General features: G+C 43.1%; 2 protein-coding genes across 5 annotated transcripts in view; both read left to right on the plus strand.

Moving 5' to 3' along the window:
* Positions 1–23781, plus strand: part of ADK (adenosine kinase) — a 564182-nt gene that overhangs the window by 28123 nt on the left and 512278 nt on the right. For all 3 annotated transcript variants that reach the window (XM_077821816.1, XM_077821814.1, XM_077821815.1), the window contains exon 2: positions 3904–3978. In XM_077821816.1, coding sequence (XP_077677942.1) covers positions 3904–3978 — 75 coding nt within the window. The remainder of the gene's footprint in view (positions 1–3903; positions 3979–23781) is intronic.
* LOC144267724 (uncharacterized) lies at positions 7678–10529 on the plus strand. 2 transcript variants are annotated; one of them, XM_077821958.1, is made up of 4 exons: positions 7678–8069; positions 8768–8891; positions 8988–9375; positions 9953–10529. In XM_077821958.1, exons 1-4 carry the CDS (start codon positions 8002–8004, stop codon positions 10444–10446), a joined length of 1074 nt encoding a protein of 357 aa, XP_077678084.1. In that variant the 5' UTR covers positions 7678–8001; the 3' UTR covers positions 10447–10529. The 2 variants fall into 2 exon arrangements, with proteins under 2 accessions (XP_077678084.1, XP_077678083.1); XM_077821957.1 differs by having other exon boundaries at positions 8768–9375.

The raw sequence follows: 23781 nt of genomic DNA on the forward strand, positions 1-23781 counted from the left end.
GTGTGAATTTGATGCTTAAAGATATAAGGGGGGAGGGTTAGCTCAGTGGTTTGAGCATTGGCCTGCTGAACCCAGGGTTGTGAGTTCAATCCTTGAGGGGGCCATTTAGGGATCGGGGCAAAAATTGGGGATTGGTCCTGCTTCAAGCAGGGGGTTGGATTAGATGACCTCCTGAGGTCCCTTCCAACCCTGATAGTCTATGATTCTATGATAAGCTTATGGCCTTTGGTAGTGGGCAAGGGTGATGCATGCAGAAATTTGATACCTGTATACTACGAAAACGTGGTAGTGCATATCTATTCCAGTACTGGGTGCTTCCGCTGAGACTTATTGCTGATTTCCAATAGATTTACTCAAAATGTAGTACAGGAAACCACGGTCTATTTATTTCTTGTACAGATTACAAGGAAAAAAAGACTGGAAAGGGGGAGTAAATTGTCAGGGGCAAATACATAGTCAAGGTGGTAATTGACCATGTTAAATAATATAATTTCATAGCCCCAGAGTTTAAGATGGGAAATGTTAGTGCCTGGATGAGTTTTTAACTGTAGCCTCTTGGTAATGCTTTGGAAGAGGAAATGGTAAGACTTGAATAGCAACTGGATGTGTGAGGCAATGGAGAATAGTCATGATTCCTAGTTTATGGGCTGGAGTGAAAGGGAGGATGCTGGTGGTAATGGTGAAAGAGGAGAGTTAAGCTTGAGTTGATGGCAAGAGACCCAAGAGATGTCTTCATCCAGCCAAACCCATATATCAGCACTTTCCTGATAAGTCAGGAGTGAAAAGGTAGATTTTAGTAATTGAGGTCGAGATGGTGAATGCAGCTGTGAGAGTAGCTAGGATCTCCCAAAGAAAGGGTGTAAAAAGAGGAGTGGAAGGGTGAAAAGTAAGAGACTTATGGGACCTCCATGGATGGTATATGAGGAGGAGGATCTACTGAAAGGGCTGCTAAAGAAGGAGGAGGAGAAATAAGAGAGGATGTTGTTGCAGAAGCCTCAGTTGAATAAAATGTCAAGAAGCAGAAGATGAGGAGTAGGATGAGCCCTGAAATTTGGCCAGGTGAGGGTCAATATAGATCTTGGTGAAAGAGCAGCTTCATAGAATAGGAGGACAGAACATGGATTGGAGGGGATCCAGGGTGGAGGTGAAAGAGAAACTGGGAGTAGTATTTTATAACTGAAAGTACCTTGACCTAAACAGGAATATCAGGGATTATACCCACCATCCAGGCTTTTTTGTATATAGCCAAGGACAAATATACTTCACAGCACAACATACTTAATCTTGGGTCCTATTAAAAACACAACATTTGTCAGCATTTGAAAAATTCTATATTTAAACATGTATATTCATAAACCAAGATAGTGTGGCCCACTGAATGGGGCACTGGACTGAGAGGTGTTTTAGGTTCTCTTCCAGCTCTGCTGTGTGACTTTGTGCAAGTCACTTCTCTCTGCCTGTGTTTCCCCTCCCACCCCTTCTTGTCTTGTGTCCTTGAACTGTAATGTCTTTGGTGTCAGGACCATGTGGTTGTACAGCACTTATTGCAGTGGGGGCTCCATTTTGGTGGGATCCTTTTGGTGCTACTGTAATACAAATAACCACTTACAATGATTGTAGACAACACATTCAAGAGTCTGTAGCTGAAGGGATATGGGGCAGTTGGAGAAGTATTTGGGGACCAGGGTTGGCTTTTTTTGAGGATAGCAAAAGGTGTAAAGCTTGTATTAGGAGAGCTCCAGAGCAGGGAGAGACGTGTTAAGGAGTGTGAGGACAAGGCCAAGAGAGTGGGAGGTAATAGAATTGCTGGAGCAGGTGGAGAGCAAAGCCAGATCAAAACTGGGAAGGCTTTGCCAATATAGCTGCCGTATATACTCATTCATAAGCCAAATTTTTTTGGTAAAAAAGTGAAGCATCAAAAAGCAGGGGTTGGCTTGTCAACGGGTCTACACCAAAATTTGACGATTTTAAGCTCTATTGAATTGAATATCTAATACATTGTTGTTGTAGATCAGGGGTCGGCAGACTTTGGCTCCCGGCCCATCAGGGTAAGCTGCTAGCAGGCCGGGATGTTTTGTTTACCTGGAGTGTCCATAGGCACGGAGACCCTCAGCTCTTAGTGGCCGCGGTTTGCCGTTTCCAGCCAATGGGAGCTGGGGAAGCGGTGCAGGCAGAACAGCTATACCTCCATGCAGGGTCCTAATATCTGACGACCTGTCAAAATGCCATGGAAACTCCTTCACTTGTGACCTAACGCAGAGTTGAAGAAGGGTCTGAAAGCTAAAGACAGCCACATTAAGTTACTTTGTTGCCTGGCTTTGTTTGAGCATTTAGATTTTAAGGCTGAAATCCTGTGGTAGTGCTTTGGAGAATATTGGCCTAATGAAAATCCTTGAAAAATGAGCAGTTGATGGGGAAGAAGGTGTATATTTGATGGCTTCTGTGTTAAATTTTCAGAAATGATTTCAGTCACCAGATGCTATGGGTGTTTAACCTGCCAATTGGAGCCAGCAGGTGTTGGCTTGGTGGGGAATGTGATGGATTTGAATCTAGTATTAGAAAGTCTAGTTGGAACAGCTGCATTCACTACCATTTGCCTCTGTCATGTATTATCTAGTTCTTAATTATTACTGTATCACTGAAGTATGTAAGATAACTGATTGAATATGCTAATTTTTTTTAAATTATTATAAAAATACTTGATCATTAGATAATGCCTTTTGGTAACTTGCTGCTTTGCATCATACATTGCATGTTTAGTAATTTTTTTTCTGAATTAAAAAAGTCAACATTTTATCAGTAAACAAATACTGTTTGGTTTCAGAGTAACAGCCATGTTAGTCTGTCTTTGCAAAAAGAAAAGGAGTACTTGTGGCACCTTAGAGACTAACCAATTTATTTGAGCATGAGCTTTCGTGAGCTACAGCTCACTTCATCAGATGCATACCGTGGAAACTGCAGTAGACATTATATACACACAGAGACCATGAAACAATACCCCCTCCCACCCCACTGTCCTGCTGGTAATAGCTTATCTAAAGTGATCATCAAGTTGGGCCATTTCCAGCACAAATCCAGGTTTTCTCACCCTTCCCCCCCCCCCCCCCCAAACTCACTCTCCTGCTGGTAATAGCCCATCCAAAGTGACCACTCTCTTCACAATGTGTATGATAATCAAGGTGGGCCATTTCCTGCACAAATCCAGGTTCTCTCACCCCCTCACCTCCCTCCAAAAACCACACACACAAACTCAATCTCCTGTTGGTAATAGTGATTATCCAAAAGTGACCACTCTCCCTACAATGTGCATGGTAATCAAGGTGGGTCATTTCCAGCACAGATCTAGGCTTTCTCACCCCCCCCCCCCGGGGGAACACACACACACACACACACACACACACACACACATAAACTCACTCTCCTGCTGGCAATAGCTCATCCAAATACTGTTTGTAAGGATAGTTGAGGGGTGGTGTAGAATTAAATAGTGCTCTTAACAATTACTTTTATAAGGTTATATTTGTGACTGCTCAGATAAACAACAAAATCTGGCTCATGGAACTCTACAATCTCATCCACCATTGCCACTTTATATGACCTGCAAATGCAACCCAAGTGCAACTCTTAGAAACTAGATTATAGCATGCATGGCTCATTCTCTGATTGAAGGGTTGCTTAAATGAATGTGCATGTTTGAGACTTTTGTATTGTACGCAATTCACTGAGAGATAATAAAAGTTTGCATTTTGTTCAAATTAGCTGTGCTGTCTGGATTGCAAGCAAATTGACCATGAAGCCCATGGTTGGGCAAAATTAGTTTTGTCCTAATCTGTTTGTCAATGCAATATAATGTTAGACTAGAAACATTAAACTACATTTGAAAAAACTTTGGTTCTTTTGTAGTGAAAATGTGCTTTTTGGAATGGGAAATCCTCTTCTTGATATTTGTGCGGTAGTGGACAAGGACTTCCTTGACAAGTAAGTATAAAGATATTTTCACATTAATTTCCTAAATATTGCTGATGATTAATTCTAGAAATTTTAGAAAAGCAACAAGGAATTAAGCACCTGCTTAACGCAAGTACTTAACTTTATCCTTTTTAGTATTGCGGTCTCATGCCAAAAGAGATGGCTAATGCATCACTGAGTTGATTCTCCCAGCACCGTGGTGCGGCTTATTTCAGCCCTTGCTGACTGAGAACAATTACAGTGTCCTCTATCACATCTATTTACATATTTGATGGTAACTATCTGTTATCTAATATAGGCTGTACATCCTCTCTTCCCTTAACCTTAAAGTTTTTGTATTTTCCAAACTTCGTCACTTGTTGCTCCCCTCTGATTTCTTCATATTTACCTAAGCAGATAGCTACATGTACAACAAATATTTGTCTTTCTTCATATGTTACCCCTGATATAGTCCAGTATTGCATTTTCATGGATTTTTTCCTCCTCTCTTTGGGAACCAGTTCATATTTTAATGGATTTTTGTTTGGCCCGTTTCTTTAATTTTCTGGCTTGTGGTATTTAATGTAGTTCTGATGTGCTACTTAAGAGCAGAAACTGTTTAATCACATGGATTGTCCTCTTGACGGATTCTGCAGCGCTTACACAACTTCTCCAAACAGGCCTGCCACTTTACCACTAGTGACACCACCTTTGTCCCATTGGTGGCATGAAGCTTCCTCGTGCTGTGAAGTAGCAGATGCAACTTCAGCTCTCCCATTGCCTGGCTTAGAAAGCTTCAGCTATTAATAGTGCTCCAGTCACCAAGCTGTCTCCCTGGATACTTCCACATAAATTCAGCTCCTTCCAGCTGCTGCTGTTTCTCGCTTCTATTTTGTTTCGTTTTTAGTGAGAAGTGAATGGGTTAGTCGTATCGTTCCAAGTAGTCACAATTTATTCTTGACTTCATGTTGTATAAATATGTTTAACATTCAGTGTTATATCCATTCTTTCCCCTCGGTTGTTAATGGAAGTATTGGACTCAGAATCAGAGGAAGAAAAAGAACAATTACAGTTTTATCATTGACTTCTTATCCTCATCTAACTCACTGCTATTTCTCTTGCTTTCCTATGAAACTTTTCTGCCTTTTTTATACTTGTATTCATTTGCTCTGCTAAGATTAAAAACAAAAACAAATTATTCATCTTAATGATAGAAAACAAACATGACAATATGTATTTAAAGCTTTTATAATTTAAAGGTAAGTTTGATTAGGAGCCTGAATGACATAACTTAGAGATAAGACTGCAATAGAATTGGAAGTGAATCACTCAAAGTATGAAATTTTTGAATTCTCCTAAAAGGGTTTCTGAAACTCTTATAAATGTTAAATAAATAAAACTTGCTGCATTCTCGTTTAGTGCAAGCAATAAAGTGTCCATTGTAATACTTGTAAAACCATTCAGAAAATGTTTCGGGTTTTTTTGGTTTATTTTTTTTAAACCCTTTATTAAACTGAGATCCTAAGAATTGTTTTGGGATATATGCCACAGCAGTGAAGTGATGGGAGAGCATTGTACTGGGGCTTGCTTTGGGAAAGCAACACTATTATAAGCGGTTGACTGAACTGCTCATTGGGTTGCAAGAGAATCTAGGGCTTGTCTAGGTGGTGTGTTAGAATTTACATCCCCGTTGTTGCAAACTAATGGGCACCAGCATGATTCTCACTAGCTGGCCCAGGTAATCCTTGCTATTCTTTGTTCTTCATTCATAATTACACCAGTTTCATGTCCAAATTAAGTCATAAGTTTGTAAACACAATCCCCAACCCAAATATTTGTCATCTTGAGCAGATAAGGCTTCATCAGTTCATGCAAACAATGCTATTTAAAAATATTTACTATCTAATCCAAATGATATTTTGTTCTCCCGGGGGGCTGACTCTTTAAGGGGAGTTGGAATTCAGCCTTATCCCTGACTTTTTAAGCTACCTCCCAGCAGAGACTGATCAGCTGATTTGTAAAAGCAGCAAGAAGCCCAGCTGGGAAGATCCTGGGACAGTGGGGAAAGCTAGAGGAAGCAGGTTGGCTCCTATGGCAGGTCATGGAATATGGTAACTCTCAGGCAGGTGGCCTGTAAGAGTACTGGGGAAGAGCTGTTGGGAGTGAGGAGGGTCCAGCAGGAAGTCCCTGAGTCAAAGGAAGAGACAGGCTTGAGATGTGGAATTTGTTACCAGTTTTATACAGAAGGAAAAAATAAAGCTTGAATCTCTGGGAAAAGGCCTGAAATGGACTCTAAGTGTGGTTTTAATTCTTCCTTGGCTGGAGATATGAGCCAGCAGTCTACAACAGGGGTGGGCAAACTTTTTGGCCCGAGGGCCACATCTGGGTGGGGAAATGGTATGCAGGGCTGGGGCAAGGGGCGGGAGTGCAGGGTGTGGGAGGGGGTGCTGTGTGCAGTAAGGGGCTCAGGGCAAGGGATTGGGGCAGAGGAGAGGTGTGGGGTATATGAGGGGGCTCAGGGCAGGGGGTTGGAGTGCGGGAGGGGTGCGGAGTGCTGGAGTGGTTCAGGCTCCAGCCTGGCGCCGCTTACCTAAAGCAGCTCCGGGGTGGTAGTGGCATGCATCGGGGCCAGGGCAGGCTCCCTGCATGCCGGCCCCGGCCCCGGCCCCGGCCCCGGCCCCACACCACTCCGGGGAACGTCTGGCACCAAGTGCCTGTGCGGCACCTGGGGGTGAGGGGGCACAGGGCTCGGAGCGCTGCCCTTGCTGCGCCCTCAGGTACCTCCCCGAAGCTCCCATTGGCCACGGTTCCCCGTTCCCGGCCAATGGGAGCTGCGGGGGGGAGGAGGGGGAGAAGAGAACGGCACAGTGCCTGGAGGCAAGGGCAAAGCACAGAGCCCTCTGCCCCTCCTCCCACAGGGGCTGCAGGGATGTGGTGCCAGCTGCTTCTGAGAGTGGCGCGGGGCCCGCGGCACAACGGGGGGAAGCCCTGAGGAGCCGTAGTTTGCCCACCCCTGGCTTACAATGTAATTTTGTGTCTGGAGCTGTCTTCCTCTTACTGTATGGTGTGCAGAACGTACCAACAGTGCTCAGTAAAAAAGGGAAACTTTTTATTTATGGTTGGCCTAAAAGTTGCGGCCCTTCCTTTTTTGAAGGTGACTTAGATACAGAAAATCCTTTGTCTCTATAATTCCAAAGACAGGCTACTGGATCCCAAAAACACACCCTAGGATCACTTGATTTGGTCCAGGATCTGAGTATCTTAACTAGTAAAGCTTTTATTGTAACCTTTTGTTTTGAGTTGCATCCACTGTGCTAAACTAATTTTAATTAGTGACTTAGCAGACATCACTAAGGGTACGTATTCACTAGCAATGATAAAGCTTCGGCAGCGCTTTATCATGGCGCTGTAGTCGTGGCACCAGTCCTGGGGGAGAGAGCTCTCCCAGGGCTATATTTAAAAAAACAAAAACAAAAAAACACCAAAAAAAACCTCACCACCACGAGAGGAATACTATCAGTGCTGGGAGTGCTGACTACACTGCCACTTTACAGCACTGAAACTTGCAGTGCATAAGGGTGTTGCTTTTTTCACACCCCTGAGTGAGAAAGTTGCAGCGCTGTAAAGTGGCAGTGTAGACAAGGCCTTAGTTACTGATACATTTTCAATCTACTGAATAATGAATGATGGAGTTTGGCACAAGTTTTATTTTCTGCTGGTAGAGGTTAAGGCAATTTTGTTGTATATGACTTTGAATAAGAGAATCCTTCAGCACCAGGGTATTAAATCTTTAAGGTCATCCTGAGGTTACTGAGTATTCATTCTGGGGAAGCTTGTATGTAACTGTATACGCTTTGAAGTCTGGGTAGAATGTTCATGAATGTGAAATGCTCTGTCTTCTATTATTACCTTCCTCTTTACCACTGTTGTCTTAATTATTTTTATTTTTCAGAAATGGTGTGTCCAAATGTTTGCCTAGTAAATATACTATAGATAAATCTTTAAAATGCTACTACTTTCTTTTAATGCTGCATCAGATATGCTGATCTAACCATGTGTGATGGGGTATTCCAGACCCTGAGGCCCCCTGCTGGAGGCCTTGCAGCCCTACCACAAAGGAGGTGAGTCCTCCACGCAGCTGCTCTAGGCACCCTAGAATGCAGCCAGTCAGAAAGAGACTGCTTCCTTGCAGCCTCTCAGGGCCGAGCAGGCTTGTATAAAAGGAGCTGCAGGGACAGAGTAAGTTCAGTCTGCTGGTAGGGACCAGGGGAGCAAGGAAGGTGTTCCTGGCTGGCTGCTGGGACTTGAGGAAGATCGGGGCTGTGGGGAAGTGGCCTAGGGATGCAGTTAATTAAAGGGATGTTCCATGTGACTGCTACTTACAGAATGCCCCCCAAATAGCCACTGGGGAAGTGGCTAAGCCCTGAGCAAGGGAGTTTAAACAGGCCCAGGGAAGGGCTGTATATGGAATTGTTACCCTGAGCCTTGGTCTACACTAGGAGTTGAGGTCGAATTTAGCAGTGTTAAATTGATTTAACCCTGCACCTGTCCACACAACGAAGCCCTTTTTTTCAACTTAAAGGGCTCTTAAAAAAAACAAACAAACCCTCCACCCCTGACAAGGGGATGAGTGCTGAAATCGGCCTTGCCAGCTCTAATTTGGAGTACTGTGGACGCAATTAGACAGTATTCGCCTCCGGGAGCTATCCTAGAGTGCTCCATTGTGACCGCTCTGGACAGCACTCTCAACTCAGATGCACTGGCCAGGTAGACAGGAAAAGGCCTGCGAACTTTTGAATCTCATTTCCTGTTCGGCCAGCGTGGCAAGCTGCAGGGGAGTGCAGAGCTCATCAGCAGAGGTGACCATGCAGAGCTCATCAGCAGAGGTGACCATGATGGAGTCCCAAAATCGCAAAAGAGCTCCAGCATGGACCGAACGGGAGGTATGGGATCTGATCGCTGTATGGGGAGAGGAATCGGTGCTATCAGAATTCTGTTCCAGTTTTCGAAATGCCAAAACCTTTGTCAAAATCTCCCAGGGCATGAAGGACAGAGGCCATAACAGGGACCCAAAGCAGTGCCGCGTGAAACTTAAGGAGCTGAGGCAAGCCTACCAGAAAACCAGAGAGGCGAACGGCCGCTCTGGGTCAGAGCCCAAAGCATGCTGCTTCTGTGATGAGCTGCATGCCATTTTAGGGGATTCAGCCACCACGACCCCAGCCATGTTGTCTCACTCCTTCAATGGAGATGGAGGCAACACGGAAGCAGGTTTTGGGGATGAGGAGGAAGATAGCTCACAGCAAGCAAGCGGAGAAACGGTTTTTCCCGACAGCCAGGAACTGTTTCTCACCCTGGACCTGGAGCCAGTACCCCCCGAACCCACCCAAGGCTGCCTCCCGGACCCTCCAGGTGGAGAAGGGACCTCTGGTGAGTGTACCTTTTAAAATACTATACATGGTTTAAAAGCAAGCATGTTTAATGATTAATTTGCCCTGGCGTTCGCGGCTCTCCTGGATGTACTCCCAAAGCCTTTGCAAAAGGTTTCTGGGTAGAACAGCCTTATTCCGTACCCCATGGTAGGACCCTTTACCACTCCAGGCCAGAAGCACGTACTCGGGAATCATTGTAGAACAAAGCATTGCAGTATATGTTTGCTGGCGTTCAAACAACATCCGTTCTTTATCTCTGTGTTATCCTCAGGAGAGTGATATCATTCATGATCACCTGGTTGAAACAGGGTATTTTTCTTAAGGGACATTCAGAGGTGCCCATTCCTGCTGGGCTGTTTGCCTGTAGCTGAACAGAAATGTTCCCTGCTGTTAGCCACGGGGAGGGATGAGGGGCTAGCCACGCGGTAGGGGGAGGCAAAATGCGACCTTGGAACGAAAGCACATGTGCTATGTATGTAATGTTAACAGCAAAGTTTACCATGAAAGAGTGTACCCATTGTTCTATAAAATGTGTGCTTTTAAATACCACTGTCCCTTTTTTCCCCCTCCACCAGCTGCATGTGTTTCAAGGATTACAGGATCTTCTTCTTCCCAGAGGCTAGCGAAGATTAGAAGGCGAAAAAAACGCATTCGCGATGAAATGTTCTTTGAGCTCATGCTGTCGTCCCACACTGACAGAGCACAGACGAATGCGTGGAGGCAGACAATGTCAGAGTGCAGGAAAGCACAAAATGACCGGGAGGAGAGGTGGTGGGCTGAAGAGAGGGCTGAAGCTGAAAGGTGGCAGCAGCGTGATGAGAGGAGGCAGGATTCAATGCTGAAGCTGCTGGAGGATCAAATTAATATGCTGCAGTGTATGGTTGAGCTGCAGGAAAGGCAGCAGGAGCACAGACCGCCGCTACAGCCCCTGTGTAACCAACCGCCCTCCGCCCCAAGTTCCATAGCCTCCTCACGCAGACGCCCAAGAACGCAGTCGGGGGGGCCTCCGGCCACCCAGCCACTCCACCCCAGAGGATTGCCCAAGCAACAGAAGGCTGGCATTCAATAAGTTTTAAAGTTTAAAACTTTTGAAGTGCTGTGTGGCCTTGTCCTTCCCTCCTCCACCACGCCTCCTGGGCTACCTTGTTAGTTATCCCCCTATTTGTGAGATGAATTAATAAAGAATGCATGAATGTGAAGCAACAATGACTTTATTGCCTCTGCAAGTGGTGATCGAAGGGAGGAGGGGAGGGTGGTTAGCTTATAGGGAAGTAGAGTGAACCAAGGACGGGGGGTTTCATCAAGGAGAAACAAACAGAACTTTCACACCATAGCCTGGCCAGTCATGAAACTGGTTTTCAAAGCTTCTCTGATGTGCACCGCACCCTCTTGTGCTCTTCTAACCGCCCTGGTGTCTGGCTGTGCGTAACCAGCAGCCAGGCGATTTGCCTGAACCTTCCACCCCACCATAAACATCCACCCCTTGCTCTCACAGATATTGTGGAGCGCACAGCAAGCAGTAATAACAGTGGGAATATTGGTTTCGCTGAGGTCTAAGCGAGTCAGTAAACTGTGCCAGCGCGCTTTTAAACGTCCAAATGCACATTCTACCACCATTCTGCACTTGCTCAGCCTGTAGTTGAACAGCTGCTGATTACTGTCCAGGCTGCCTGTGTATGGCTTCATGAGCCCTGGCATTAAGGGGTAGGCTGGGTCCCCAAGGATAACTGTAGGCATTTCAACATCCCCAACAGTTATTTTCTGGTCTGGGAAGAAAGTCCCTTCTTGCAGCTTTTGAAACAGACCAGAGTTCCTGAAGATGCAAGCGTCATATACCTTTCCCAGCCATCCCATGTTGATGTTGGTGAAACGTCCCTTGTGATCCACCAGTGCTTGCGGCACTATTGAAAAGTACCCCTTTCGGTTTATTTACTCACCAGCTTGGTGCTCCGGTGCCAAGATAGGGATATGGGTTCCGTCTATGGCTCCACCACAGTTAGGGAATCCCATTGCAGCAAAGCCATCCGCTATGACCTGCACATTTCCCAGGGTCACTACCCTTGATATCAGCAGATCTTTGATTGCGTTGGCTACTTGGATCACAGCAGCCCCCACAGTAGATTTGCCCACTCCAAATTGATTCCCGACTGATCGGTAGCTGTCTGGTGTTGCAGGCTCCCACAGGGCTATTGCCACTCGCTTCTCAACTGTGAGGGCTGCTCTCATCTTGGTATTCTTGCATGTCAGGGCAGGGGAAAGCAAGTTGCAAAGTTCCATGAAAGTGCCCTTGCGCAAGCAGAAGTTTCGCAGCCCCTGGGAATCGTCCTGCAACACTATGCGGTCCCACCAGTCTGTGCTTGTTTCCTGAGCCCAGAATCAGCGTTCCATCGCATGAACCTGCCCCATTAGCACCATGATGCCCACATTGCCGGGGCCCATGCTTTGAGAGAAGTCTGTGTCCATGTCCTCATCACTCTCGTCACTGGACTGAGGTCGCCTACTCGCCCGGTTTCGCTTTGCCAGGTTCTGGTGCTGCATATACTGCTGAATAATGTGTGTGGTGTTTAATGTGCTCCTAATTGCCAAAGTGATCTAAGTGGGCTCCATGCTTTCTGTGGTATGGTGTCTGCACAGAAAAAAGTAACAGAATGATTGTTTGCCGTTGCTCTGATGCAGGGAGGGGCGACTGCCGACATGGCTTACAGGGTTGGCTTACAGGGAATTAAAATCAACAAAGGGGGTGGCTTTGTGAGAAACAGAATGGCCCCCTCAAGGATAGAACTCAAAACCTCAAGGATAGAACCCAAAACTGGGTTTAGCAGGCCGTTGATTTCACGGAGGGAGGGAGGAGAAAATGAATACAAAACAAATCTGGTCTATTTCTTGTTTTGATCCACTTCATCTATCTTTATACATCTTGCTGGCAGCAGACTGTGCAGTATGACCGCTAGCTCCTCATCTCCTGGGTGCTTGGCAGAAGATCATGCAGTATGTCTGCTGGCCATCGTCTTCTGCTGGCTGCAGATTAGAGGACAGTGCACTGCTGGTAGGACTGAATCGCCATGAAATGAAACTGAAAAGGGAGCTAACTTGGCTGAATCACTCCCATGTTTGCCCAGGCACCCCTGACCTCATCGAGGTCGGTTAAAAAAGCACCCTGGACTACGTCGACGACAGCTACCAGTCATACTGCACTGTCTGCTGCCAAAAGGCAATAAACTGTTGCTGTGTAGCAATGCAGTACCGAGTCTGCCAGCACCCAGGAGATATACGGTGACGGTTAGCTGAGTGGGCTCCATGCTTGCCGTGGTATGGCGTCTGCACAGGTAACTCAAGAAAAAAGGCGCAAAAGGATTGTCTGCCCTTGCTTTCACGGAGGGAGGGAGGGAAGGGGCGCCTGACGATATGTACCCAGAACCACCCGCGACAATATTTTAGCCCCATCAGGCACTGGGATTTCTATCCAGAATTCAAATGGGCGGCGGGAACTGTGGGATAGCTACCCATAGTGCAATGCTCTGGAAGTCGATGGTTGCCTTGGTACTGTGGGCACACTCCACTGACTACATGCACTTAGACCATTTGTGTGGGGTCACACACAATCGACTGTATAAAAATGCTTTCTACAAAACCGACTTCTATAAATTCGACCTAATTTCATAGTGTAGACATACCTTGAGAAGGGGGCTGAACTGAGACTGTGTCTCAGCTGGGGTAAGTGAACTGAGTTTAAGAATAATGGGTCAGTGGGAGAGCTGTAGTCACTGACGACTCAAGTGACGGCAGAGAGTCTCCAGGGAAGAAACCCTGGATGTGCTGCTCCATTCCAGAGCAGGAACCTTTGCCTGGTAGCCAGACCCCAATGGAGGATACTGTGATGGGGCCTGTTGACAGACTGACTAAGGACTGAGTCCAGGGAAGGCTACAGAGATGTTGCCAACAGAAGGGTTTCATGATGGGCCCTGTTGGACTGTTAATGGACTGAGCTGTGGGGAAGGGGCTTCAGGACATTACTGAGGACATTGAGATAGTCTCAGTTGGACCATATACCCCAGAAGGAGTTCTTGGTTTTCACACACAGACTGTGTGTGACTGGGCTGGAGGGCTGAGTCACCAAAGACCCACCTGATGAGTGCAGCAGCCACAGGGGAACCTTGAGCAGAGAAATTGAGAAAAAACTGCAGGCACTCATACACTCCGCTAGCGGGCACTCACCTGAGGTGAGTGTGCTCTGTAACACTACCTGTCAAAGTAGAAAATGGCTGGTTTTGGATTGATAGTTTGAATTTTTTTTTTTACATGGAATCTAAAGCAGCACATGGGTAGTCTAAGCTCACAACTTACTTAAGAGAATTGTTTTCACAAAACTTACGAAAAAATTATTAAACTTCTTGCTTTTCCTGTGGTGGTTTTTCCCCCCAGTACTTGCAAAACAAATGATAGAGCATTGGCTTCTGTAGCATGGGACTTGCCCCTAAACAAGAGAGTGTCTTAATTTGTATTCACATTCAATTCACTGTGAATTAGGATGGCTTGTTCTCCATCCAAAAGATTGATTGTTATGCCCAGTATACCAAGAATATTTGTTTTTGTTTTTTTCTTTTAGACTGAATCTGCTATATATAAACATGACTTTTAGTTTTGGTATAGTTGTAGACATTTCCGACTGTTTAAGACTGGCTTTGTGCTCTTTTCCCTGTCCCCTTTCTAAAACCAGTATTGACGACAACAAAAACAACAACAAATAGGAAAGAATAGAGGGATGATCCTAGTTACTAAGGTAATGAAGTAAACCAGTCTGATTGCTCAGGAATTACCACCGATAGCAATATAATAATAAAGAGGCACATATATGAGAAACTAGGGACATGATGAAATTTTTTATATATATGATTTGTAATTGAAGTTATTTTTAGGGAAAGGTGTTTTTTTTTTTAGCCTTTTTATTTTAGTATTTTGGAATTCAGTTAATTCTTCAAAAAGAGCTTTGAAAATGTGACTATCAGATGGATCAATGTGACACTGCTCCTTAGTCACTCTAGATTGTATATGATTTCAGTTAGGCACCGTATCCTGTGTCATCTTGATGCATGAATTGTGAGGAAGAATAGTTAAAAAATTTGGTTTCTTCCCTCTCTGGTTTCTAAGTTGGAAAACATTTGGAACCTACTACCTTATTTAAAGCTGAACTTTTGTGTCGAGATATTGCAGCAAATGTGTGTACCAATATATCATTAGTTCTGACTTAATAGCATTGGAAGATCTAGCACAATGTTGATAAAAAGGTATACGTGGAAGCTATATTTCAATATTATTTTCCTCTATCCTTCAATATATTTTTATTGCTGCAATTTAATAATGGCATCCTTGGAACAGATCTGCATTCCTGTAAGATACTGTAGAAATAATAATAATTATTAATAATAATAATAAAGAACCAAGCAGGTCTTTCCATTCTTCAATACACAGGCATTTTGACTGGTATATTTCCTACTTGTCATCTGATGGAGACAATGGGCTTGCTATTCCAGAATCCTAAGCTGCTTTGTCTCCTGCATGATAAAATGATACCATTCTCTTCCCTTCCTCCCTTTCTTCCCCTCTCTGAGCGAAAACCATTCAACTTGAAAGAAGGAACAAAAAGATTTAAGATTTCTGTGTTTATATTTAATTTGACTGGACATAAGAATGCCTAATGGGGCCACCTGCAGCAAGATAGGCTCTAGAACCATGAATTTTTAACGTTGTGTTGTGGGCTCCTTTTGGCCTCAATGGCGTGGAGAGTTCCTTTCCCTTCTCTTAAACTGGTATTCTCCCTTGGTAGCAAGGAAGGCAATAATTATTGGAGCTTTGTGGCCAGTCCAGCCAAGAGATACTGGTTCAGCCTTCTTTGTTAGGAGTTACAGCACAGTGGTTCTCAATCCTTAGGGGTACGCAGAGTTCTTCTGGGTGTACATCTAGATATTGGCCTACTTTTACAACAGGCTACATGAAAAGCACTAGCGAAGTCAGTACAAACCAGAATTTCATACAAAAAATGACTTGTTTATACTGCTCTATATACTATTCACTGAAATGTAAGTACAATTTTGTATTCAAACAGATTTATTTTATAATCCTGGTAAAAACGAGGAAGTAAGCAATATTTCAGTTCTAGTGTGCTGTGACACTTCTGTATTTTTATGTCTGATTTTTGTAAGCCAGTATTTTTTCAGTGAGGTGAAACTTGGGGGCATGCAAGACAAATCAGACACTTGAAAGGGGTACAGTAGTCTGGAAAGGTTGAGATCATAAGATCAAAGAAGGCAGCAACTGCTCTATTCCTGGTTGTTAAGACACTGCAGCCCATCAAGGATAGCACTTGGTGGTTATTGAAATGCTTTAATCTTAATGGCTTGTGCTCTTCTTCTCATGCAGCTATTAATTCTTATTGTCCACTCATGATGACACAGCTTTCTTAAAAAAAAAACAAAACAAAAAAAACGAGGAGTCCTTGTGGCACCTTAGAGACTAACAAATTTTTTTGGGCATAAGCTTTCGTGGGCTAGAACCCACTTCTTCTGATGCATGGAGTGGACAATACAGGAGCAGGTGTAAATACATGTATTCATTTCAGCATAACTGTGCTACACCTTCCCCAGTTTTTCAAAAGAGATGCTAGAGTCATGATTCTGCATATTCTCAGTCTCTGCCTATTAAGCATCCAAAGAGATGCAGCAATCTGAGGAAGAGGGACCGGGGTCAAAATTGAGTTGACGCTGCTGGTGATTAAATTTTAGTTTGGAAAGTATGGAGTACAAAATATTATAACTAGTTGGTTGCAGAGTTGGCAATAGAGACCAGGAGACCTCAAATTCTAGCCCTTAGCTTTATCCACTAGAACTCGGTGATTACAAGGATAATATCCCCTCTGGCAGCTCTTTCAAACCTCAAAGGGTCTGACTCAAAAGTGAAAGTGATTTTCTTTTGGGGGTCTTTGCCTTTTTTCTTGTCAGCACTCAAACTGAAAAATATTTTGCAAGAAAATGTGGGGAAAATCCTTCGTAAAATCTGTGATACTTTTGAACAAATGCTGCCAGCATTGAACACAGGTAAATTCCAAACTTAAAAAAAATGATTGAATGATTTACCTTGATCTTCACTTGAGTGCATGCCTCTTGAGTGTTCCTGGCCTGGGAGTAAAAAAAATGGAATTGGAACGGAACCAACTTGGGTTTGTTGAGAGAGATCAAAGTTCTTAATTCCTGCTCCAGAGACACCTTGTTTAAAAGCTGGTTTCAGTTGCATAAAATCAGCGCAACGTTAATTTTCTTCAAGTTTACTTGAAACATATAAAAGAATGACTTCAATAGTAGACATGCACTTACATCTTGGGTAATAAACATGATTGTGCCGGTGTGTAGTTTGGCCTCACCCTCATGACAAACTAGAGAGGCATTTTACTCAATGTATATGACAAGAACATTGCTGCTTGGGAGAAAAAGACAGTCTTTCGTAGGCTGAGTCCCAGTTGTCATTAGATAATGCTGAGCATGAATGTTTTTATTAGAATTCGTATCTTTTGTTAAAAGTTGAATTTTATATTATCAGTTTATGTGCTTGTATGTCTGTTGTATTGGAAACAGAATAGGAGAAAAGAATGCTTTTAATTCATTATTATTACTTGTTGTTTCAACAGATCTTTTTATGTAAGGATTATGCCTGGAGGAATTTCTTTCCTCAGAGAAAATTCAAATGATTAAAAGATGGTTTTAAAATTAAAGCATCATGAATATGGTTTAACATTTAGCTTTTTTTTAATGTATAGGTACACTTGAAGTAAAAATGAGTGAAATTTAATTCTGCTGCTTGTAGAGTCTCATACTTTACACTACATTTTCAAATCTGATTTTAATGCCATGAAAAAACTGATAGTATTTTTCTACAGTTAGAACTCTATTATGTTCTGACCCAGTGGTGTTTTGTCTGCAGTTTACTGTGTTTCCAGTCAATCCAATATGAAACATTAGGCTCAAAGACTTGAAGTCCAGAAGGGACCAGCATGATTATCTAGTGTGACCTGTATGTTGCAGGCCACAGAACCTCACCCCAAACACTCCTGTAAAAGGCCCATAATCTCTGTCTGAGTTACTGAAGTCCTCAAATCTTGATTTTAAAGTCTTCAAGTTACAGAGTCTACCATTCTAGTTAAAACCCTCAAGTGATCAATCTGTGCCCTACGCTGCCAAAGAAGGTGACACCCCCCCACACTCTTCCCTCCCCCCCGCCCCACAGGGTCTCTGCCAATCTGACTTAGAGGAAAATTCCTTCCCAACATTTAGTCACTACTTTTAAAATATCTGTGACATGTATAACATTTTAAAGTTAATACTGAAGCAGGAAGAAGTGAAATTGAAAAGCTGGAGGACCTGTATGAAGACCAGGTCAGAGCTGCAGCCAGAAACGCAGATAACTGCAGATAGTCATAGTTCTTTAAGGTGAATTTTCTCTCTCTGCTATCTTTTCCAGGATCTTGGAGTGCATATTTTCCCTAAGAAATGCTGTGAAATTCTTCTGCTGCATTTCTGATCTTCCTCTTGTCTTAATGCGTCAGGATGTGTTTTCAATTGAAATTATTAGTTGCTGCACTAATGAATTATCCAATTGACAAGTTCTTATCAGTGGGAAATACAGTAACATTTCTAATCTTTTAATTTCAGTATAACTGTTTTCCACATTTTTACTTTGATCTCCTAGAATTTTAATATTGCTTTCAATACACCCAAACAAAACAACATTTTTAGGCATTTGCATCCTGTAGGCTTTGTCACTAAAATTGTTGCATCTTTGTGCTCTCATAGAAGTCAGAGGTGGAAAAGAACATTTAGATCATTAGTCTGTTTCTCTGCCACTGCAGGATTGTTCCTCACACTAAACATTTTAATCTTTTACTGCAACATGCTAAAATTTAATAATCACAACAAAATAGGCTGTTAACTGATCTACATAAAAGAATTCTGTTGTATTTTCCATATCTGTGAACTTAAGAAGTTCAGTGCTACTAGTATTTGGTACTGGAGTTCATCCTCACTCAGACTGTTGCTTACTAGGAGTTTCCCTTTTTCTAAAGGAACCTCGCAATCTCTTTTTGGATGATTTGTCACTTGATTTTTCTTGTAGTGGCTACTGTGGTTGGGGCATGTTTTAACATACACAGTTTATTTCTATAGTTTGGTTTTATTCAGCTGATTTTACTATCTAAAGATTTAAGTTTATTGAAGCTAGGGTGAAAGGGTGAAAGTTAGCTATCTGCTTTGCCTAAAATGTTGACTCCAGATTATTCCCTTGTACAAGAATGTCTGAATGGTTGCTGGCTTTTTTTCCCCTCATTTCTCCAAGCAGGAAATTGCAAGATTTAATATGTATAGATAAAAAGGTCATAATTCCAATCAATACAAAGAGAAATGTGCCATCCTTCCAGATCAGAAGGGTATCATCTATTTCAAACTTATGCTAACTCACGCGAACAAAACTTCTGGAAACAGATAAATATGGATTTCATCCCCTGCATGTATGGTCCCAGCAAGTACAATGTCCAACAGTACCTTCCTTAAGTTCACTTAGCATAGCTGGAATTTCAGGACAGATGAAAATCCTTGTGTTTGGAGGGCTGGTCACTTGCCTACATCAAGGGGGAAATAAATAAAGGCCCATCAACTGCTTGACAATCTTACTTTAAAGTTAGATCAGTTTCCCTTAGAAGTGAAAAAGGTATGCTTGACCTTACTTATGATTAACATGCTCATGAGAGGGTTGGGTTTTCTAGTGCCTCAGGGTTGTTGTTTAGATGGTAATAACATGTGATTAGTGATATCATTACATCACCTGATTAGCCCAAACAACAAAATATACTTTAAATTGTCTAATAGCAAAATTAGTAAAAATTTTAGGCTTTTTAAACCTTGAAACATGTCCTGCTATCTGGCAAGTGAACCTTAGTAAGGGTTTGTCCACATAGGTGGCGAGTTGTTATATGGGCCCGTGGTGCCTGGGCACCAGGAATATTTCTGGCCCAGGGCCTGGCTCCAGCAATGTTTGAGGCCGGGTCTCTCCCTTGGCCCTGCCTTCCACCCCCAGGTGTTCCCCCTGCGTGTTTCCTGGGTGATTTAAAATGGCCCGGGGTACCCACCCACCATCTGCAGGGCGGCGCAGCAGAGCTGAGCGGCTTCCTGCCTGCTAGCTCCACATGGCTGCTGGCCCCTGGGCAGGGTGGGCCTGTGTCTGTGCGCCCTGCTCCCGCCCTAAGTGCCCTTGTAGCCAATAGGAAGCTGCGGGGGCGGTGCCTGGGAATAGCAGCCTATGGAGGCCCCCTGGCACACCCTGCCTAGGAGCCCCAGGTAAGCGCTGCACCCCCACCCCCCCTCCCATAGCCTGCAGCCCCACCCCTTTCCCACGCACCCCCTCTCCTTCCCACACAGCCCCTCCTGCCCTCAAACTCACTCCCAGAGCCTGCACTCCTGCCCCAGCCCGGAGCCTGCTCCCCTCACCCCCTCCTGCCCCAACCCACAGCCTGCACCCAAACTCCATCCCAGAGCCTGCATCCCTCAACCCCTCCTCCTACACCCCCTGATGCAGCCCAGAGCCTGCACCCCTCATCCCCGCCTGCACCCCTCATCCCCTCCTGCACCCAAACTCCATCCCAGAGCCTGCACCCCAGGCCCCCTCCCAGAGCCCAACCTCTCACTCCTGCTGCTCCCAAACTCCCTCCCAGAGCCTGCACTCTTCCCCAGCCCAGGGCCTGCACCCCAGACCACCTCCCACACCCAAACTCCCTCCCAGAGCCTCAGGCAGGTGTGTTGGGGGAGCGCGCTGGTTCTGGGCACCACCAAAATTTCTACAAACCTGCCGCCCCTGCTTGTCCACACTGGGAGTTATTTGTGACTAATTCCATGTGTGGATGCTCCTATTCAAGAATGAGTGCCTTATTCTGAATTAGTTTAATCCATTTGGAAGTGGATTAAGCTAAATTCAGAATAAGGTACTCTTATTCCAGAATAAGAGCATCCACACATGGAGTTAAACTATTCCCGATGATCTGCTCTAAGATCACCCTTTACCTTACTCTAGGTTAACTTTTATGTGTGGACAATCCTTTAGAATCTACAAATACCTAGCTTAAGTTATTTTTCTTCTGTATAACTACAATAGAAACTCTGAGTTATGAACACTTTGGGAATAGAGGTTGTTCATAACTCTGAAATGTTCATATCTGAGCAAAACATTATAGTTCTTTCAAAAATTTACACTGAGCATTGGCTTCATACAACTTTGAAACATTTCTATGCAAAAGAAATATGCTGCTTTCCCTTTATTTTTTTTAGTAGTTTATGTTTAATACTGTACTGCAGGGGTAGGCAACCTATGGCATGTGCGCCTAAGGCAGCACACAAGCTGATTTTCAGTGGCACTCACACTGCCCGGGTCCTGGCCATCGGTCCGGGAGGCTCTGCATTTTAATTTAATTTTAAATGAAGCTTCTTAAACAATTTAAAAACCTTATTTACTTTACATACAACAATAGTTTAGTTATATGTTGTAGACTTATAGAAAGAGACTTGAAAATGTTAAAATGTATTACTGGCACGCAAAACTTAAATTAGAGTGAATAAATGAAGACTCGGCACACCACTTCTAAAAGGTTGCCGACTGCTGCTGTATTAGCTTTTCTTTTTTGGTCTCTGCTGCTGCCTGATTGCATACTTTCAGTTCCAAATGAGGTCTGTGGTTGACTGATCGGTTCGTAACTCTGAGGTTCTACTGCATAAATAATAGAAAGGTCTGTCTTCTGGTTTTGAAAAATAAACAAACAAAAAAACCCCTATTTATAGCAGTGCAATACCAATAGTAATCTTCAAGGTTGTACAGTCAGCACTTCCATTATACAACCTCACTGTGGTTTACTGCTGGAAAATAACTTTCTGGACTGACTTGTGGAATACCAATTTCTGGTTAGGGAGTAGCTACTGGGTTTTTCTCCTATTGTGAACTGACTGCCTTACTTATATTTGTCACTTGACTTGTATAGTGGAGAGGGTTAGTCATGCATTCAGGAACTCTATTTTAATTTTCCTGTTACGGTGGATGGGTAGTAAGCATTAGTTTATATCTAGACAAGGCTCTAATTCCATTTCTAAGATTCTTCTTTTTGATGATGAAGACTATTGTAATGAATTTACTGTACTACAGCATTACTGCCACTCTTAGTTGACTCCTGGCATCAACTCTTGACTTTAACTATAGAGCTATAGTGTATATATTGAGCTGGATCCAATACCTTATGAACATTGCTTTTAAAAAAAACACATGCAAAGTAATGGTATTCCAGGCTTTAAGATGCTCCATGTGTTGACTTGAATGATTAATTAAACTATGGCAGATAAAGAATAGCCATTCAAAATACTCTTCAAGTCTAGCTGGAGGATTCTCAAGATTGCTTCCCGAAAACCCTGCAACCACACTTTTTGGCAAGTAGGCTTTAAGGGAACTTCATCTTGAAGGGAGGGGAGGAAAGTATGTTACAGTCTGAATTCTTATGGAGGAGCAGGATATCTAGCTGGGGAGGATCACTGTCACTTAGCTCCAGATTTTTCAACCACTCCTAGAGAGACAAGTTGCCATTTGTGTTGGCAGACAGAGCCTAACAAAACATTTTTTGCAAATGATGCTGGCAAGTAGATCTGATTAAACAGTGAGAGAGGGGGTTCATGAACATTTCAGCGGTTTCTAAATAGACTCTTGTTTAGGTTTTGTGTACTTAACTTCTCTGTGAATATTTCGGGGAGTACAGTGTGTTGTTTTTATCGGATTTGTTTTGTTTTTGTACTGATGTTTCTAAAATTAACTTTACATCCAAAGCTGAAACTCATTTAACCACAAAACAAGTTTGTTGCTGGTGGAAGCAAAAACAGTGTATAAAGGTTAGTTTATTCTTGAACAGGAACAATACAACAACTTAAATCATTAATGACACAGCTCAGATATTAAATACTCAAAGGAATAATATTCAAAGGAATATGCAAAGAGCTCAAGCTGTCAATAGGCTGAAATTGGCTTGCACAAAACATTAAATGTGTTATAAATATGTTTATACAACTGTTGCACAATTTTTGCATATTGAAAGCCTAACTTGAAGTAAGGTCTAGAAGTGAGGAGAGCGTAGAATCTAGAGCATCTGTTGAAAATTGTGCTAAACATAGTGAATGTGTTTGGTGAATATAAAGTGCATTAGATATAACTTTCTAAGAATGATTCTTAGAAGAGGGGAGGAATCTTGTACAGTTGCATATGCCAACAGTTCAATTTTTCAGCACACTTTCCTTTTCAAATACTTAAAGTGCTTACCTGTCTTATTGTAATTTCTGATCCTCTGGTTTGGTTATAAGAAACTGTTTCTTACTGTATGCTTCAATCCAGAGCGATAGGGCAAATTAAATGCATCATAGCGCGTGCCTCAGTGTGGTGATTAACAAGCTGTGAACTTTTCTTTCTTTTGTAATCCATTTTAATCATTTAAACCTATTATTGTTTCGACTTTAATTTCCAAAGCCCTTTAAATCTGTCTTACAATATTAATAGCTGCTTAACATCCTGGTTTCCAAACACACAGATTCCCCACTGACTGTTTGGTTGAATGGGCTGTTGGAAAACAAAACTATGCAGGATAATGTTGGATCAACAAAAGCCTACCCCCAGCAATGCTTAAATTTATTAGTGGCCATTACCCATGTGAGGATTTGGTATCCTAATTATGCTAAAACAATCCATGGTGTGAGACTTCAGAGACCTCACTGCAAACCGAGGGAACAGATAACTTTCAAATAACAGATGGCGTAGTTTTATAATCCTTAGATTACTACTATGTTAAAATTCAGAATTAGTGATTTTATATTATAAACGAATAACCCACTGAAAAAATGTGCAAAGGACATGAGCTGAAAATATTGGTTGGCCTTTTTCGCTGAGGGAAATTCTAAAAGTTATTTTTTAAGAACGTTTAAATATGTTCTGGGCCTGTTGCAGGCCAAATAAGCCTCCACCCACATTGGCACATAAGAGTTATTAAAAATCTGTGGCTGAAAAAATCAAAGTATGAGAAACTCCTCCAGCCCAGGTACTGAAAAGTGTGTTTACAATTTCTTCAGAACTAAAAGCAGTCATATCCTAAAAGCAACATTTCAAGTCTAGGAATCTTCTTGAGTAAAACTACCTTACTTTGGATTTCTGCCTTGAGTTTAAATGTCTTTATTTATGAAGGTACCTGTTGACAAGCACAAACACTGCTTGAAGATATGGTTCCACTTAATGTACCAAACCCAGCTCACTGCCAGGGGTAGGAGTGCTCCATTTTTTCCTAGTGTGACCACAT

This window comes from Eretmochelys imbricata, chromosome 7 (assembly GCF_965152235.1).
Source record: "Eretmochelys imbricata isolate rEreImb1 chromosome 7, rEreImb1.hap1, whole genome shotgun sequence".
Classification (NCBI taxonomy): domain Eukaryota; kingdom Metazoa; phylum Chordata; order Testudines; family Cheloniidae; genus Eretmochelys; species Eretmochelys imbricata.

Excerpts from the sequence above, each read along its gene's own strand:
- LOC144267724 (XM_077821957.1), top strand. The coding sequence starts at position 8,002 with ATGTGTGATGGGGTATTCCAGACCCTGAGGCCCCCTGCTGGAGGCCTT. Across the intron at positions 8,070-8,767 it reads GCAGCCCTACCACAAAGGAG|CGTGGCAAGCTGCAGGGGAG; the intron begins GTGAGTCCTCCA and ends CTGTTCGGCCAG. Across the intron at positions 9,376-9,952 it reads AGGTGGAGAAGGGACCTCTG|CTGCATGTGTTTCAAGGATT; the intron begins GTGAGTGTACCT and ends CCCCTCCACCAG.